The 20337-nt window shown below is 41.4% G+C and overlaps 1 protein-coding gene across 1 annotated transcript in view; it reads right to left on the reverse strand.

The window, feature by feature from the left end:
• Positions 1–14718: 14718 nt before the first annotated feature.
• The window catches only part of ABTB1 (ankyrin repeat and BTB domain containing 1), a 70041-nt gene continuing 64422 nt past the window's right edge, over positions 14719–20337 (reverse strand). The window contains exon 12 of the mRNA XM_061618372.1: positions 14719–18511. Within this exon, the coding sequence (XP_061474356.1) occupies positions 18305–18511 (207 nt within the window). The 3' untranslated portion in view covers positions 14719–18304. The remainder of the gene's footprint in view (positions 18512–20337) is intronic.

The raw sequence follows: 20337 nt of genomic DNA on the forward strand, positions 1-20337 counted from the left end.
GTGTGTGTGTGTGAGAGAGAGAGAGAGAGAGAGAGAGAGAGAGAGAGAGAGAGCACAGCAGAAGGGAGAAAGATGAAACAACTCAAGCCATGAATTTTTTCCAGTCCTTTATATGGAACAAAGAGGCGCTGTGTGTGAGATCTTTTGCTGGAAAGAATTAGAATGGCCCGAGTGGCTCCATTTCTTTGTGCATCAGCTTCCAATTCCATTTACAGGAGCAATCCTGCAGCAAACAAATGACCGCTTCCTCTGGCTTTCCAAGGCGCCACCTTTGTTTCACTATAAATCAGTGCTGGGGAAAGTACAGAGTTTTGGCACTGTAGTCCAGATTTGTGCCACTGAGCAAGCTCCACGTCCTGCCCAACTTTGCCAGTGTAGCTCAGGACTGTCCACGGAATGCCCTGAAGCAGAAGAGGCAAGGCACTGGGGTCATTGGTATGCAGAGCTCTGCTGCCCCATTTTCAAGAGCCAGGCAACAGTGCATATACGGCCTGCTACAGCCAGAATGTAGATATCAAAAGAGGCGGGTGAGGTTGCGCTTTACTGGCTTTCTGCTTCCAGGGTTTTTATTTTTAAAAAGAACTGATTGAGAGAGAGAGAGAAAGAGAAAGAGAGCTGCCAAGGTGTTGCTGACAGGAGATACAGCCAGCAGACATTTTCCCAGGGCAGCTGCTTTGTGATGAAAGGCCCTGTGAGGACATCTGCATGCCTCACAAATAAGATGGCATAATAGGTGCCTCTAAAGCAGCCCGGGGTCAAAGGCTGAAGACAGCATAGCAGCTTTTTTCAACATCTCCCTCCACACTCCCAGCCACTTGTCACAAGCCAAAACCGTTAATCTAGGTCCACTGTTCAGAATTATCAACAGACTGAAGCATTAACCACAACAAGGAGAGTCTCCTCTGCAGGGCGGTTGCTTTCTATTCATTTTCTCCTGTATATTTGAGCTGTAGCAAAGAGTATATCCAGCTATAACTTTTGCTTACAAGTGTAATCGTTCATTGCATATTCCAGTCCTTCAAACTCCCACAGTTTAGTTAGTAAGACTAGTGTGCTAAAGACCTATCCACCATATAAGATATTGTAACCAATTTTTGCATGGTGGTTCCTGAAGTGGAGTAGGTTTTCATCTACGTTTGGATACAGTTGGACACAATTTTGAATCAAGATGGCAGACTGAACCTTTCAAAAGTGCCCTGATTTTAACAACTGATTTCAAAACTGCACTGATTATTTGGTTTCTAAGACTTCCCGAACACCAGGTATAAGGCTGCTAGTGACAGAATAAAGGAGAGAGGATTCAGTTTTGTCATCTCCCACTAGCTAACTGGGAATTTGTTAAAAAAAACAACCTAGGAAAACACAGAAAGAAAATGTTATTTCTACAACCACTACAACCACCCTGGTTTTTTTTCAAAAACAAAGATAAAAGGTTTGATTCGATCCTTCCCTCCCAAAGGCCAATTGCTATTGGAATTGCTTTTTAATATGTTTTTAAAGCTTTTTTTAAAAAAAGATGTTTTTAAATATGTTTTCCTTTAATATATTTTAAAGTCTGTTTTAGAGTGTTTCAGTGCTTTGGTTTGCTGCCATGGGCTCCTACTGGGAGGAAGGGCAGGATATAAATCAAATCAAATCAATCAATCAATCAATCAATAGGGCCAATTGCGGCCCTCCAGGCCTCTCCGTCTGCCACTTGGGATAAAGTGTCTTTGAACTCTGATAACGCTTTTTCCTTGGAGGCTTGGGAGGGATGTGTTAGTAAATTCACATTTGTTGCTCCACCCACTTTTGCCTTGGCCCCACCCCCCACTGGCATGTGGCCCCTGGAAGATTTCCTAGAAGGGAAAGGAGCCCTCAGACCAAAAAGGTTCTCAACCCGTCTTACAGCTTCATTCCTTTCCACCCTTTGCAGCGTCATAAAGTACTGTTTATACAGGTGTCACTGCATTAATAAGTAATTAGCACTCTGTGAAGCTCAAAAATTAAAGTATTTGAGTGCCAGCTCTTGCCACCACACTGCTTTGAGAATTCCATACTTAGATCAGCACCTCAAGAGCTCTTTGCCGCTTCTATCCATTATTTATTTATTTTCTTTTGCTTAAGAAGGCTTTCACTGAGGTGTGACCTAGTAATTTCTGGAACATTTTAATTGCCCATCTGCCAAAATTGTTTTATTGCTTTTTAAAATAATTTGTAGAGATGGCTTTATTGTTTTTAGAGTTTATTGAAATTGTTCTGTTTTTAGAGCTTGTCTTCTTGTGTGTATTCTATTTTTGTCTTGTACACAGCTTCGACCGTGAACTATGAAGCAGTTTATAAATTGGTTAAATAAATAAAATCTAGCTTCCTGATTAAACAATCACATCTAAAAACAATCAGATTAACTTTGGGACACGCACCAGAGCTGAGGTGGTCAAGGTAAGGAAAAAAGAGGACAAGAAGCCTTTCAGAACTCCATGGCAAAAGAAAAGCAAGGAAAGAAAGAGGATGTCCCCACTGCAGTTAGAGCACCTCTGCTCTCTACTGTTCTTAGCATATGTGTACTACCTTTATGGCTTGTGGCTTGTATTCGACTAAGTCCTACTCAGAGTATCCCCCACTGAAATTAATGAACCTAAGTTAGACATGACTACCATTGACTATCACCCTATAAATTTAAGGTTAATGGCAGCAGAACACCACTTTGGTCTTGTCACTCACACCAAAACTACTGGACCATATGCATGGTTTTGAAGGACTTGGATGTTAATTTGCTATTGTTTCTGCAGTCAGCCTGATCACCTTTGTTGTCAATGGCAGAATGGAATTAGTATGCAGGAGACCTTATTTTAGGCAGCTAGACACAGTGAGTGCCCCACTCAACGACACAGGAACAATATATGCATTTTTCAGCCCTGGATTACACAGCAGGTGTAGCCATCACAACACACTATTGGGGTAACTGTCAGTGCTTCTCAGGGTGCATTTAGTTAGTGCAGGGAAGGGGGACCTTTGGCCCTCCAGATATTATTGAACCACAACTCCCCTGGCCATTGGCCCTGCTAGCTGGGACTGCTGGGAATTAAAGTCCAATGATATCTAGAGGGCTACAGCTCTTCCATCCCTAAGTTAGAAGGGGAATGCTAGTCAATCAGTGCAACCTTTCCCAATCCTGTAAGACAAACTGAACCTGCTGAAATTCTCTCTTGTACCCTCAACCATTAGGTACAGAGAGATGCTTACTTGCTTTGGACTTAAATGTGTGTGTTGCTTTAAAAAAAAGTGTGTTGCTTGCACTGTGAGTTGCACTGGAGATAATGTAAACACAAAGTACACTCACATAAAACGCAAGAAACAAGTTATCTGAATAATCTGTCAGCATGTCCAATATGGACCTTTGGCATCAAAATAGTCCCATAAACATGAATGCATAGTGTAGACAGAGCTGGCCATGCCATTAGGCCATGCAAGGCAACTGCCTCAGGGAGAATAATTTGAACACTATTAAAGGACAGGAAACTGTCAGTTGGTGTTATATTACTTGTACCAAGGGCAACGGGAAGAGTGTCGTTTGAACAATTGTCATGAGGCCCTGAAATTTTATCAGCCAGACAGGGCTCTTTTAATTATTGCTATGACTGTACAATTCTGTACAAACCGCCATTTAAAAACTCAACATTCGGGAAACACAGATTGCGTTATCAATGCATCTAATGCAAATTAGAATGATTTCCTTTATTTTTCTTCTGATTACAAAATGTAAGGTCAGGAAGGGGTTGAATTTTTTTTATGAAAAAAGGGTGGTAAAGGGCATTACAAGTACTGGACTCAGAAGCAAGGGCAAACACAAAGCAGGGCAAACTTCAGGATGACAGAATGCCTCTGTCTTAATTACTGTTTCCCTTCTGATTTCCAAGTCTATATTCACTAATAGGTGAAAACCCTTGCGGTTTAAGAACTTTTAAAAGCAGGGACATTAGGCAGCTATAGTGAATGCACCAGGGGAGCAGGAGACTTGACCTCTTCTCTGAGATATTGGACTGCCCTACAAATTGGTCAAAATGCAAAAACAATTTGGGTTGGTCTTTCACAGTCCAATCCACTTGCTGTGTAGCTTGGAAGAATTTGGTAACATGCCTCTGAGCATATGGTGAGTGGTGGCAATACCTGCCATCTCCAAAGATGGAGAACTATATTTTTGTATGTTTGTTGGTGTTCTTCTTACTTTGCTTCTTTCTTGTATTACTACTGTTTCTACAGAGAATCTAACATTATATTTCTCTCATTATTCATCCTAGAAATCTGTGTCAAATTTATTTTTATTTAATTTAATTTAATAAATTTAATTAATTTCAAAGCCTTTTTATTGGTCAATGTCATATGATGGTGAAGACAACCTCAAGTTTGAAACACAAAAGGCTCTGTTTCCATTTTGGGCGCATTAACAGTTGAATCTAAAACAGCAGTTTGATGTAAAATCATACATATTACAATATGTTGCTACTTAAACAATGACTCTAGCTGTTGGATAAAACAAACCTGCCCTGCCCAAGATGCATGTGTTCAACATACTATGCATAAACCACTCCACTTAAGGAAAGGTAGGCATGGTCAATTAAAAACACACCTAGGAATTTGCTATAATATATTTCACCCCCCACTGTTTTATTTTGTACAAACTGAGACACTCCTCATGTCCATTGGAAACTATTCTGCAGAACAGTCAGTGCCATTATTCCACAATTGTTTCTGGAGTTTGTTTAGTGTTGCAAAGTGTTGCTGTACTTCATAATTCACAGAAACAAAAGAAAATGATTTCCTATAGGAAACTTCACTAAAATTGCAAAGTAAAGCAAACATATTTAAAGTGACTATCTGAACTCTATCAACTATCTTAATATTCTTGCTTCCTCCCTTCTAAAACAAGACCAGCACATCACATGTCTTATTTCTGTTATTTGGGCTGATGATGCAGGTGTTGCCATCATTCACCATATGCTCAGAGGCACTTGTTACCAAATTCTTCCAAGCTACACAGGAAGTAGACTGGACTGTGAAAGACCAGCCCAACTTGTGTTTGCATTCTGACAAATTTGTAGGGCAGTCCAATATCTCAGAGAGGAGGTCAAGTCTCCTGCTACCCTGGTGCATTCACTATAGCTGCCCAATTTCCCTGCTTTTTAAAGTTTGATAGAAATATCTGTTGGCTATAGGTACGTTCTTAAACAAATGTGTTTTTTTTGCATATGAGTGAACTTCTCTGCTTTTTAATCGAGGAGGTAAGAAATGGGATCCTCTGCAAGTTTGATGAGAATGGATTGACCATTTGCATGATTACTGAGTTCAGTGGGATTTACTCCCCCACAATCATGCTTAGGATAGGTGAAACTGACCACAGGGGATGGGGAGGGGAGGAGGAGGGCAGGTTTGATCATTTGCATGCTTATTGAGTTCTGTGACAGTTGCTAGGAGAGGCCCTATTCCCCTCACATAGCTACAGTCCCCCAAAGAGGTGGTGGCTGTTCAACCACTCTGGCCATTGGAGCTCTGTCAGGGGAATAGGAGCCTCCTCTCAGCACCCTTCACAAACTATACTTCCCAGGATTCTTTGGGGGAAGCCATGACTGTCTAAAGTGAAATAAAGGTCTGGGGGTGTGTGGCCCTCTGATTAGGCAAGCCAAGCAGCTGTGAGTCTGACTTTTAGAACCCTGACAGTTGGTTCTTACTGAGCATGCCCACCCTTATGATTGACTTAAATGCTAAATTTCTTAAATTAATTAAAAATCAGCTAGGCATTTTTAAAAATGTTTAAACTGCAGAAGATGAAGGTATGGGGCAAGGTCAGTAACAGGATTACAGGTACTCTGCGAACATGGTTGATTTTTAATGAATTTCAACAAATTATGAGAACTCTGACAGAAAAAAGTCCAAAAGGGGTCTGGTTTTTCTTTCTCTTTTTACACTTGGAACTCTTGATTTTCTCCGATTGTTTTGTGTATCACCATGAAAATTTAGAGGGTTGTTAATCAAGCGTTTCTGAGTTCAGGACTATAGGTTTTGTAAGGTTTTGTTTTAAAACAAGCTTATGGGAAGCATCAGAATGGCATAGGGGGTATTTTCAATTTAACATTGCGGAATGTGAAAAATCCAAGCTGGCTATAGTATACAGCCACTCTTGTGGCTGTTATAATGTTCAGAGCTTCTCTTTGCAGTGATGAGGATTTGCAACTTTTCACTGATTACTTGAGATTCTTAGTAGTCAGCAGTTAATAGACTAGTACCTGTGGCCACAACACATCATGCAGAGGTTAATAGATCTCTCAAACTTTAGATGGCCATTTAAATAACAAGCTTCAGACTCTTTCCATACAGGAGCTCTTTTTCCATGTGTAAGGTCCTTCCCTTGTTCCGGTGTGAAAATGAATGCAACAGAGTTGTGACAGGTTGCTGTAGCAGCCAAACTTATAAGAGGGAGGGGGGAAATCAACACCCAAATGGAGTTGGACCAAATTTAATTCAATGCCAATCAGAAGTATGAGAGAGAAGACGTTGCCCTTTGGTCCTTTAGACCAAAGACAAAATAGTCTTATTATAGCTGCTGATCAGATCACTTTAAGCTACTTCAGATAGATGAGCTATTTGCATGAAGCAATTTAAGAGTGTGGATCAGTGTAATTATACTTCTCCACAAAATAAAAAGGAGTATAGGTACATGAATAAAAATTACCAGATGCGAATGGTGGACTGCTCTACCGCAAGCGGTTTTCCATATCCTCCGTTTCGATGCCTTTCTCTTGGAGATTCAGCGGAGAACTGGAAGTTACCACCTACCATTTTCATCTCAGCTCAACAGTGAAACCACATAATATGTATTCCTTTTCACCTTCAGATGCAGATAAGCTTGTTGATTAAATGCCACCCCAAAGAAGAGCCCATTGCTTTTTCCAGGCTGAGAAAGAGTTGCTGACAAATGGCATGGGCAGCTACAACAGATCTATAATTTAATAGATTTTCATTTTATGATGTTTTAATGATTTTCTTCTGCACTGCCATGTATGAGGGAGTGGTTTATGGATTGTCTTGTAAACAAAGATCTACATTTGCAGAAGAAAAAACATAGTGGGGTACGCCCCAAGACTAGCATTTCAGCTGGAAGAACTGCATAGAAAACAAGCACATATGGATCCATTAGACTGTCAGGCAGAATGTCCCTTTGTAATTTAAAAGAAGTGTAGGAAGAATTGGCTTCTGGGAATGTACACCCTTAGATGCATATTGCCCAATTCTAATTTCTCTCTCTCCAAAGATCCTTTACAGTGGAGAGGAGAGAATGCCCTTTCACAGTTTAAAGATGGGGAGGAATAGGCCTCAGAAGACACATACACTCTCTGAAGTAAATTTCCTCTCTCCCCCACCACCACCACATGCTATCACAAGCTCCTACAATGGGTTGGGAGGCCAACTTGGGAGGGGAGCCAGCTCACCCCTCATCTTATCAGCCTCTATGCCATAGCAAGGGCCTGGGCCTCTTGAGCTGAACGCATCTCACCACATTCATCCCCTGAGCTCATTAGAAGGCCTTACCATGGCTTCAGGGGTCAAGGAGGGGCATAAGGCTTCCTTTGGCTCCAAGGATACCGGGGGGGGGGGGCTGGACAGCCAAGCCACCACTGCAGCCCCTCTGCTCAAGGCAGGTGCTGTTTCCAGAATAACGAGCACTGGAAGTGGAGGAACAGAAAGAGAAGGGAGGAAACCTCTTGCTCGGTAATTAAAAAAATAAGTTCACACTTAAGTTTAAAAACAATAACACACTCCCGAAGAACGCTATATTAAACGTATACATTTCTTAAAAGGGTTGGGATACAACCAACAAAACTTGTTGTTGATCTAGGCTCCTTTAGATCAGTGCCACAAGCCTCTCTCTGTCTCAGATTGGCAGCACCTGTCCTATGCTCGTCTTCACGGGTCCTGTATCCCCATTTAGACTTTGGCTTCCTTTCCCTCTGCTGAAGATGATCTACAGATTGTGTTCTTTGGCGGGGGTGGGGGTGGACTCCAGATTGACAGCAGGCTTTGTACCCAATGCAGATGTAAGACACAAATACATTTGAGTTTGGAAATAGTTCTTCCACATATTTGGGAAGTGACACAAAAATAGTATTGGAGGGTGGCTGGTAGCACATTGCTACTTCCATTTGCCATGCAATGGATTGGTGGTGATGGCGAGACTTTTCCAACTGGTGTGCCAGTTCTTTGTATAAGGGTTTCCCCATAACAGAATTACAATAGACTGATCTTAGCCTGAAAACCACTGTAAGCTATCCCACTGTTTGAGAGAATTTCTAAGCCCAGAATTTCTAAGCCCTCTTCCACTCAATAAATATTAAACAGCAATGAGCTTTAGACTTACTCTCTCAAACCCCAGAGGACACCAAATCTTATAGAACCTTGTGAACTATCCTTAGAAGACAAGGGGATAGTTTTAACAAATGTGGAGTCTAGTACATGGGGAAAATGTTAGTGAGAAATTCCATTTAAACCAATGAAGCCAAATGTCAGTGTATTTTTTAAAAAGAGAATGCAACAAACATAGACTTGCAAATGAAAATCTATGAAATTAACCTGACATAGTCTAGCACACATGAGGCGAAGAAATCTATCGATAGCTGCCCTTCTCCAGCCTCTAGTTCACCTTTCTCCAAGGCTTTTTCTTCCTCCTGCACTACTTCCTTAACAGCAGGCACACAGGCAGCAGAGAAATCTATCAGCAGCATCTCCTCTCCAGCCTCTACTCCACTTTCTTCCGAGGCCTCTTCCTCATCATTTTCCAGCCTGTCCTCCTTCAACTCTTGGGGCTTCACTTCCAGCTTTCTGCTGTCTTCCCCCCTGGCAGGCTCCTGGACAATCACAGCTTCTTCTTCCTCCACTACTGACTGCAGCTCCTCACAGTCCACTCCCTCCAGCTGCCCATCCACTTTCTGGATCTCTTTAGCCACCCCCATCTGGGTGCTCTGCATCTGGACTCCCGGGTCACTCTCGACCCCTTGTAGTGGCTGATCAGGCAGGGCTCTCACCTCCTCACTTGGGGTCTTCCTTTCCTCTCCCAAGAAGCTTCCAGATATCTCCCTCATTCGTTGCCAGTGCTCTCATTCCTCTTGGCGCTCCCATTGTCTTTGCTGCTGGTCCTCCCTCTGCCATTGGAACATCATTCTTAGCTGTTCCAGGATTGCTGTTGTCCCCTCCATCTTGACTCAGGCACACCTTGCTCCCAATGCTTCTCCCAGGAAACTCAATCCCACTGCTTACACCAGTGTTGCGCACCTCCCCCAATCTCCGAGTGGTGAGATTTCAGGGGTCCCTGCGCTCCTCCAGTGTTTGGTTTCCTTTGGGAAGAAGTTCAGTGGAGACTGCGGTGTCTTTATGAAATATGGTTTGTTTATTTACACACATTCCAACCTGAGCTTAGGATGGAGGGGTTCAAGGCATCAGCAGTCCAATATCCAGGTTTTCCATCTGGGTTGCAGGAGGCACCCCAAAGGCCATGGTGCAGAGAGCCAGTCTCTCTGCCTGCCTTCCAGTTCCCAGCAATTCTGTAGACAAAAACTCAAAACTACAATCCTCTGCTGGGCTCCAGGAAGGGGTGGGATGCTCTCCTGAAGAGATTCAGTGACAAAAGGGTCTTCCTGGCCCATTCACCGTTTTGCTGGGCAACTGATAGGCCCATTATCTTACCTGGCCAATCTATTTGGTTAATAAAGGAGAGACTCATCTGACCAGCACAGCAAGTTTCTGTCCCCAAGGCATAGGATTCCAAACCAGAGGTTGGAAGGGGACCCACAGGAATCATCCATCCCAACCCCCATGCTCATAACAATAGCCAGCTACATTTTATTTTGTTAAATTGAATATTGGGTTTTAGAGCATATGCAGAGTTTCCTGCAGGAAAGATTATATTCATGTGAGAACATGCTTGGACTCCTAATCTGGGATGATAGGCCACTAACTTGGACATCTTTAAAAGCAAATTAGATAAATTCATGGAGGATAATGGTATCAAAGTCTACTAGCCACAATGGCTATGCTCCGCCTCCACAGTAGGAAGCAGTATGCTTCTGAATGCCAGTTGCTTGAAACTCCAGGCGGGGATAGAGTCCTCTTGTGCTCAGGCCCTGCTTGCAGGCTTCCCATGGACATCTAATTGGCCACTGTGACAACAGGATGCTGGACTAAATGGACCACTGGCCTGATGTAGCAGGCTCTTCTGGTGTTCTTATGATTCCAAGGAGACATATACTGGGGTAGAGTTCCCTATGTTTTTGGAAACCCAAGATCAGTAAAATCCAGTCTCTTAATTCGGATGAATTGTTCTTCAGGCCAACGGTGAAAAAAGCTCCATCATTGATGCAAATAGTGTAGGTAGCAAATCTGAATTTAGAGGCTGGTTCCATATTCTTAATTATTCTGAATTTACATTACAAAGAACTAGTCAGCTCAGATCAGTTAGACTATCATGATAAAAGGATTATCTTGAGCATGTGTAATTGGAAAAATTACTTAAGAAATGTGTATTCAGGAGTTCTACAGGTGTGCTAAATCACAGATACAAGTGGTGCTATTAGTCTACGTTAGAACAGAAAGTTTGTCTCATGCCTCCTTTGTCAATGTGAACAATTCAGGAAATGTTCTCACCACTGCTGGAAATTGGATAGATTGTGCCACGTATCACACATTCAGATTTGTCAAGTCAATCTCCACATCCCTTTGCTTCCATCTCACTGGGTGCCATGTATGCGTGTGTGCGTGTGTGGTGAGTAGAAGCCTTCATACATCTTTTTAGGTTGCTCAACTAAAATCTGAATGGCATGGTCTACTGGCTGCAAAATATTTGGGATGGGAACTTGGATCCCCTTATCTGCCTCTAAAGATGCAGCCAACCTTCTCAATGGAAACTAGGTAATCATCACCATACTGGCTTGAGGCATTCTTCTCAACAATGCTCTCTGGATGAGACACCCCAATTTTGCAAACCATATTTTGCAATGGAACAAGATGTCCACCAATATCACCATTATCCACAGAAGTAACTCTTTATTGGCATTTCCTGCTAATTTTCCTCCAGTATTATTTACTTATATCCCACTCTTCCTCCCAGAAGGCAGCCAGGGTAGAAGACAAAAACACTAACTCTTGAAAGCATTAAAACATCTTTAAAAAATATTAAAACAAAGCATCTCAAACCTCTTTAAAAAAAACAACTTAAAAAACATATTAAAAAGTAATTCCAGCACAGATGCAGACTGGGATAAAGCCTCTACCTAAAAGACTTGTTGAAAGAGGAAAGTCTTCAGTAGGTGCCAAAAATATAACAGCGATAGTACCTGTCTAATATTTAAGGGGAGGGAATTCCAAAGTGTCAGTGCCACACCACTAAAGGCCCGCTTCCTATGTTGTGCGAGCGGACCTCTGCGAGCAGATTAACTGAGTGTTTTAATGCCCTTCCCTCTGCAGTTCTGGAAGATAGATACCAAAAAATCCCTTACCAAGAACATAAGTGCCCTTGTGATGCTGGAGAGGTGGAAACAGTGACTCATGTCCTTCTATACTGTACATTTTATCGCGATCTACAAAGAACTCTAATTGAACCACTCCTATCGGAAACCTTAGGACGATCAGATGCATATTACGTCCTTCTACTCCTCTCTGATAAAAATATTTATACTACTCTGTGTTGCCAAATTTTGTGCTGTGATTAAAATTCGCCACGAACTGACTCTAGCCATCTCGTAACTCCTGTCCTTTGCTGGTACCTCATAATTATGTCTTTGACAGCTCTATTTTATAATATCATGTTTTAATATAACATAACATCATTTTATTCTGCAATGTTTATGTTTTTAACAACCTTATTTGAATTTTATTCTATCCCTTTTTATTGTATTCTACCTTTGTGTATATTGGGATAACTTCTTTTCCCCTCCGATAGTTTATGTTCTATGCATTTTCCTTCCCTTTTCCCTTATGCTGGTCACTGACCGTAACAATAAATATATATATAGGGGGAATACTATCTTTCAGGTATCCTGGTCCCAGGCTGTACAGAGCTTTGTACACCAAGACCAGAACCTTGAACTTAGCATGATAGTTAATGGGCAACCAGTGGTTCTTTCAGTAGCAGGGTAACATGTTGGTGACACTCTGCCGCAACAAGCATTTTGCAGCAGCCACAGCTTCTGGACCAACCTTAGAGGCAGCCTCACACAGAGCGCATTACAGTAATCCAGCCTGCAGGTTACCAGTGCATGGACAACAGTGGTCAGGCTATCTTGGTCCAGAAATGTCCACAGCTATCTTACCAGCCAAAGCTGGTAAAAGGCACTCCTAGCCACTGACGTCACCTGGGTCTCTAGCAACAAAAATGGATCAAGGAACATCCTCAGACTAAGACTACGAACCTGCTCTTTCAGAGGAAGTACGACCCCATCCAAAGCAGGCAACTGACCAATTAAACTTGGGAACCCCCAAATCCACAGCACCTCCATATTGCTAGGATTCATTCTCATGTAACATACTCTATAATATACCCATTATAGATTATATAATATGCTGCATTATGCTTTAAAGTGTTGCTGGATGCCCCCCATCCTTTTCTGTACCTCTGTAAACAGTACTCTTATTCCTTCTATAAAGTTCCAGTCACACTAGTTTAACAAGAAGGGAACATACATCTGCCTGACTTGACAGGCTTTACAATTTCTTCCTTCAGATTATCTCCTTATCCTCCTGTGACCACTTATTTTCACACCTAGTCTTCATGCAACCCATGATGTTAAGATACTGAAATACATTATTTAAAGTGTGCCATGTTGCTGCTGGAAGTGTTTGAAGCTTTGTGACTGCTGCTTTTTTAGAGCAAGTCCCTCCGGTTTATTTAATTATTCATGTTAGTTTAATGCTGTTCCTTATAAAGCCCTCAAGTGAAAAACCAGCAAAATGTAAGTGCCTTCACCTACTTACCAGCCCACCAACCAGACAGTAGCAACAGCACTTTCTCTTTCAGTTACTTCCACAGCAGCGTCACAGCTTTGACCTGTCTCAAACACTTGGGGGATAAGCTCTTTTTCTGAGGGTGGAGCAACTCAACTTTCCTGGGTTTGTTTTTTTAAAATACTTTGTTAGAACACCAAAGGCAAGGAGAACAGTGTTTGTTAGGGCCTTGTACACTGAAAATCAGAATAAAGACACAGTTTGGACACCTCCTGTATCTCTTTTTTGGTTAAGCAGGTTAACCAGTGGATTTATGTCAAACAGAACTCATGTTGGAGACATGATTATTAATTAGAACAGGAGGACATATCAAACATTTCTCTGAAATAGGGACAACCATACACCTGTGTTATCCATCTTCCAGGAGTGAACTGCAATGCCATGCCTTTTTATTCATTTTTTTCCCTATTCTAAAACACAATTATAGTTTTCAGTACAAAATGCTGCCTGGGAAGAACAAATCTCATCTGGGCCAAGGTACAGGCAGAGGAGCATAGTGCCAGACGAGCAGAAAAAATTCTTGGGGTGGTAGAGTAAAATGTATCAGAGTAGAGGTGGGGATGACATTTTGAATGGTTCTTTCAAGTAGAAACTTCCTGTAAGTAAATATCTAACACACACAAAAAGAAAGAACACTAACAGACGTCTGGGCTCCAATCTATTTGAAGGGAGTTTGGGTAGAGAATTGTGTTTTTAATGCTCCTGATCTGCCACCACATCCTGTTCTGCCATTTCACTATTCAGCCACCTCAGCCAGCTGCATGTGTAAGCCAGGCCTAGGCAAAGCAGGCAAAGAGATTCTAAGGTACTATATGGGAGGGGTTGGGAATTCCAGAAAGGGGAGTTTGAAAAAAAACACAGGTGTGCAACAAGCTAAGTACAGTCCCAGAATCGAGAAGAAGCCTCGAAAGAGTGTTTTCAAGTTGTGGCACGGACAGAAAGTCAGGCAAGAGGTTGAACTGGAAGTGGTGGCAGAGCTGCCAATAGCTAGGCTTGCAATGTAACAAACTATTCTCAAAGTCAAAGTAGACAGTACAAGAGATACATGAGTGCGATTCATGTATGTTGGACTTGATGGCCTTATAGGCCCCTTCCAACTCTACTATTCTATGATTCTATGTTAAGAATGCCTGGAACACTCAGTGCCTATCTTGTTTTGCTTTTGCCTCAGTACATTTTTTTTTGAATAAATTTAATAGTTATATGAGAAAATGCTAGAATGAACTGGTTCAAATTTATCCTCCTTCCAGCATTCTGCGACAAGTGTGCGTGCAAGGGGGAACACCCAACCAAAACTTCTCATTTTCTAGGCTACTCCATGAGTAAGAGAGTGCATGTGTGCACCCATGCACACTACTACAGCATATGAGTCATGGGATATTGGAATGTCATGAAGCCAAGGGATTGGGGTATTAGGCAAATCTATTGGTAGTAAGTTTACATCATGATCATGGCTAGAAGCATGGAATTAAATGGCATCAAAGTCATCACTATTAGGCATCCCACTCTTTGTCCACACCATGAAGAAGTCGTTGGGGAATAAAAGGGGTGAAAACACTTGTGTGCAGCACTTGACAGTTACATGCCATCACATTCACAACTGCTGCCTGAGGACTGGGGAGCTGAAGTATCCTGAAGCTCTTTCAGGACTCATTAGTATAATTAATTAATGACACATGGCAAAACGAGATCTAATGAAATAGACTCTTTATTGCTGCACACATGCTTATATATTAAGCTTTTAAATATATTGCCATTCTGAAAAGCTGTACATTCTCTTTATTTTTAACAAAACAGCAGAGGGTGGTATCAATGTAAACAAAATGGGACCATCTGCATTTAAATTGCCTTGCATAACAATTATAACCAACTGCCAAGAAAAGCAAGTTCAATAAAATTAGAAACCCAATAATCCCTTCCTTTTATTTAAAGTAGGTGATCTTTCACTAGTAAATGTGGCTCCTGGTATGTTTCCTCTCCAGCTATGATTGCAAAGGGCAAAGTGGGACAATTCACCAAGAACATGAACTCAAAGACATAGCTACCAAATTTATTCACAATGGCAATCCATTCTGAATTTCTCAGCTTACTTAACAGTCCGGGCAAACCTTTGTTATTAGGCAGGAAAATAGAAAGGCCACCCTGACTGATTTTGTTTTTATCCCAGAAAATTATTTCACTAGCTCTACAACTAAAAGAAAAAGGCTAATAACCAGTTTGCTAAATTCACCAGATAACCAGCTGAATCCTGTTTCATAATAACAGGAAGACTAAAAAACAGAATGAAATCAGCAGCACAATAAGAAAGTTATGGGTCTCCTTCAACATGATGCCCTTTTGTTAAGAGAGGCGCCCTTCCAAATTGTTACTATGACAAAATGGAGAGGATCTTTGCCCAGACTATCCAGGTTCCAAACATTCTAGCATCAAACTTGACTGTCAAGTTTACTTTTGGTGAAATGTAGGAAAAGTAATACCTTGGCAGGTTGTTCATTTGCTGCCCCTGCATAATAGTTCCACATGATTTTGAATATGTACCATTCCTTTAAAAGGTGTGCTTTCCTTGGCACAAACCCAGGAGACAAAAGCATCAAAACTCTAAGCCAAGATGAAGGTTTCATTTGTCAAATACTGCATGGGCTCTTATTGTTCTTGCATCCTGCTTTAGTGCCTTAAACTAGGCTACACGTTGCACAGATTGTGTGGGCTCAAGAGAGACTTGAGACTCAAGTTTGCAATGGGACGTTTGTGCATTTCACAGCAGAGACTGGACCAACTCAGAGTTTAAGTGCCTCAACTCCTTTAGATGAGCCCATATGGAAGCAATATTATATATGTCTCTGGAGAAAGACAACAAAAACTCAATCTGTCCTGCTAGTGTACCTCATCTGGGACACACATATTTCCTTCTTCCCATTCTATCACAAAGCATTTAGTGGAAGATGGGTCTCTAGCTTGGCAGGCAGTAACTCCTGGTGAGCCCCGACTCTGCTTACATGGTTGAACAATATCATCTATGTCGTTCAAGTCAAAATAAGAAACCAGATAGGAAAATACCCAACATAAGCTTCTCACTTCATCACAGCTCTGACAATGGAAAACAACAAAACAAGTTCTTCACCTCACCTTGGTTGCAAATACTTATCACTTTATGGAAAGTTGAAGTAATAAGAGCCCAGTGTCACATCTGCCAGACCAATACCTCCACAAGTTCATCTACTAATACAACTGTAGTGATGAAGTCATGTAGTATTTGTGTATGAACAATCATCACATTACCAAGATAATCCAAAGTGGGCCTCGTCTAATTCTTTATCATTTTTTATCTATAAAGCACATAATTCTAAAGAGGTAATGTGGTGCAGAGCCCCTACATTATTTTAGCTAGGAAAGGTTCCATGCTCAGCAACACACCCCTTTCTTGAATTCCCCCCCACCCCCCAAGCTTTTCTCCAATTGCCCAAATCTCAGAGTAGTGCTTGCTAGGAGATTTTAAGAGTTGTCTGCATTAAAAATCAAGTAACTCATGGTAGCCTTAAGGGATATGCCTTGGTACATTACTGTGCAAAACAGATGCTTTACTAAACTCAGCAGAGAGAGAAATACTTTGTAGGATGAGTACTATGCAGCCCACACTGCAGTTTCCTCCAACTCATGTTATTTCACTGGGGAACAGGGTAGGCGGAAAGAGGACACACTCTGGTTAGTAGGGAGCCATTGTTTCCTTCAAGACTCTGGTCACCAATAGCTTAGTTTCCCCAGCCCAGCGTGCAATGTCTGAGCCCATTACAATGATGTGGGTTAATAAAGATCAATCAGAAGAGCTCGTAACTAACATTAGCAGAAGGCATTTCTATGTCCTTGACCCACTGCTTTGCATGCATATACTCACCAGTCCTGAGATGTTAAACACACAGAAAAGGGGTGATGGCTATATCCCACTTGTCCCAGATAGGCTTTTTAGGATAGATTTCTTACAACTTTTAGCTACCATAACAATTCATCTGACATATCCACTACTGTCAACAGCCTGATGCAGATGTTAGCAGTGTGTGTATGTATACATATTTTAAGTGTGTGTTGCTTGGCCTCATGCCCTCAGTGCACCCAACAGCCATACACTGAATACATTTGCATAGAGACCAACTTGTCTATACTCCAACATGCAGGCCAGAATCATGCAATTTGTAGACTCTCAATTTTTCAATGTAACAATTATGCTATTTGCATGTATGCTCAAATGCAAATATGATTTCAAATGTGTAGGTATTGAGTGCATCAAGGGGTAGAGATGGTTGCATAACAATTCCACTACTATCCTCCAATACCGACATTGGAATAGGGCTAATTTCAGCTTCAATTACAAAAGGGGAAAAAATGCTGCATGCCACGCATACACTCACATACTCCAAACCAGGATTTGAAGACTTTGTGGACATCTGAACTAAATCCCCCAAGTCCAATGAAATCTAAAAAGGGTCACAACTATGCTTGCAGTGGACCAGATATATAACTAAAGTTCCTGCTAAACCACTACAAAAGCAACAAAAAAGGAGGTGGGGACCTAGTGTTTGTACTCAAGTCAAGCCATGCAATTTGGTAATGTACTGTATTGCAGTAAGAATTGCAGAAATGGGGAATAATATGCAGACCAACACCTGAACAAACATGAGCTTGCTGAAGAATAAGGCATCTGGATTAGAAAGCCAAGGTTCTACTCATCATGCTAATCTGGAAAATAAGGTTGCAGGATGAATAGTCACAGACATTTCTGCAAGGCAAGCAGCAGGCAAATGTATTTACCACTGCACAAATGCAACATCTCTGTAACCCTGTAAAAGTGCTTATCTCCCCAATTACCCTGTAAAATATGGTTCATAAAAGGTAGTCCAATTCATTCCTGCCTTGAATATAATCTGCTTTAGTTTTCTTGCAGGAACATGTTGTGCCAATGTTCTGCAGGTTGCACCAATTTTCACTAGGCATTGTTGGCCTGCAACATCTGGCAGCATCACAATGTGCCAAATAATACATTCAGTAAATTTGGTTTGCAGATCACCCATCAGCGCTGTCATGTACAACGGCCATGTTTTCAAATCTGAGCTGCGTCTGGAGACCTGATCCTTGGGAGAAGAAAAATAAACCAGGATGCAATGCTCTGAATACTAGCAAAGTCAGAAACTGAAATTATGCATAAAAAGGGAAAGGCGCTACAAAATCCAGGGGACAAGGAGACAGAACTGCTGTGCTGTGAAGTCACACAAGGCGATGTCCCAGATTAGCATTCGAGCCCTATGCTGGCCAGAAGATTATCCAGAGCTTCCAGTTTCTGATTAGCTTCTTCAATGGCACTGTACGTTTGCACATTGCTGGTTATATGGAAGCGGATGTCGTCAACAAGAGGAATGGAGTCTGTCTCCTGCCGTTCCTCGACTGCCTCAGCATTCTCCTTCACTGCCACTGCAAACTCCTCAAGCTCCACTAACTGGAGAGACAAGAGATGTGGTAAGGAAATCGGCAAACTGGAAAGTACACAGGAGAGTATAATGATTTAATTTAGATTTTGAACAGCAGTGGTAATAGAGAAGGAATTCTGCACCATATGGGCACAAGCTACTAAAAAAGGTCCACAGTGAAAGTAAAATATTAAATTTCATAACAGAAAACAATTACTCTATTGAAACAGCATAAAACAAGACCACCTTTTTCATCAGGAGTCTAATTGAGCTTGATTTGATGAAGACCAAACAAGCCAGAAAGGTGTATCTTTAAAAAATGCAGCCTTAGGTCTGGGCTGAAACACTGCAAAAAAAAGGGGGGGCATAGCTATCTGAAACTTCCTTTACCTGTTTGCTATAGAAAAGCCTTCCACTTGGGAACCACTCATCACTCTTGCCCCCCTCCATCCCATCATTTACTGAACTATTTAATATCATAAATAGAAATGTTGTCAACACAAGGTCACACAAGAACTGGAATTTTAGCTACTGCATAGCGATCAGAGCAACCTTCAGGACTTTGTCATTTGCTGTTTATTCATTTATAAAATTATACCAGCCTCTCGCAAAACATCAGGTTGATGTACAGCAACATAAGAACATTAAAAGCAATACAAAACAATCATTAAAATGACTGGCTACTCAAAAACAATTTAAACAGCTGCAGTTGGCACAAATTATTATTATTGTTTTATTTATTTATTTATACATACAAACATACATACACACACATACACATACATACATACATACCCCGCCTTATGGCCAAAAGGCCCTCAAGGTGGCTTACAAGAAAAACACAAATACAGGAATACATCCATAAAACTACAATTTACAAAATTAAATAACAAATAACATTATTAAAAAACAGTGATTATAAAACTTCCAATGAAAATACAGTGTGGTGCAGGTGCCTGGAGCGGCAGAAACATCTCAGGCTACCCCCAACAAAGTCAAGAGACTGAAAGTCGAAAGAGAGGATGCCTGCTAAATCTCTGCTGGAAGGAGACCGGTGACACAAAATCTTCTATTTCACTAGCCTCCTCACTTTATGGGTACTACTCAAAGATTTTAAAAAAGCAAATATCCTGTAAAGCAGGAATATCTTTATAACAAATTTTCACAGACGCAAAAAGGCTGACAAAGTAGATACCTAACCCAGACCATAAAAAACTTGCCTCTATAGTCCTGCATTTTTAGATTCCAGTATAGATTCTTCATCTAAAAGCTACTGTTGATGGCCTCTTGTCCTAGCATAACCCAGGTGTAAGAAAAATAGAATTTTCCAGGATTCTCAAGCAGTGAGGTTAAATGCCAAGCCCTCGATTTTGTTTGGCTATCAAAGCGACCACCATTGAGAGCCAGTTTCTTGTTTGTTCTTAATGGGGAAAAAAGGGGAGAGGAACTTTTGTATAAGAGGAGCTGTTAAGAAATTTTCTTCAATGTGTTTTCACAGTCAAGAAAAAAATTCACACCTTTCTGAAAGCCTGTTAAGTAAAGAATGTTGCAATGTGTGTGGGTGTGCCAATTAGAGCGATTTTTAAAAATCAGTGAATTGACTGAGCTCCAAAATGCTTAGCAGAACCAAGATTGTGCCTGCCACATGGGCCTGTCCATACTACAACTGGTCCAGCATGAGAAAAGATGGAAAGAAGGGAGCGCTCTTGCTCTTCTCCTGGGGCAAACGTTGGTAATCATACATATTACTGCTACTGTCCAATTAAAACACAATTCAGAACTAGTTTCTGCACCAATGCAGTTAGGGTGATAGAATCCCGCTCTGTGCCCAATACTTACTGGGCCAAAAGGGCAA

Source organism: Rhineura floridana, chromosome 3, assembly GCF_030035675.1.
Source record: "Rhineura floridana isolate rRhiFlo1 chromosome 3, rRhiFlo1.hap2, whole genome shotgun sequence".
In the NCBI taxonomy this organism is placed as follows: Eukaryota; Metazoa; Chordata; class Lepidosauria; order Squamata; family Rhineuridae; genus Rhineura; species Rhineura floridana.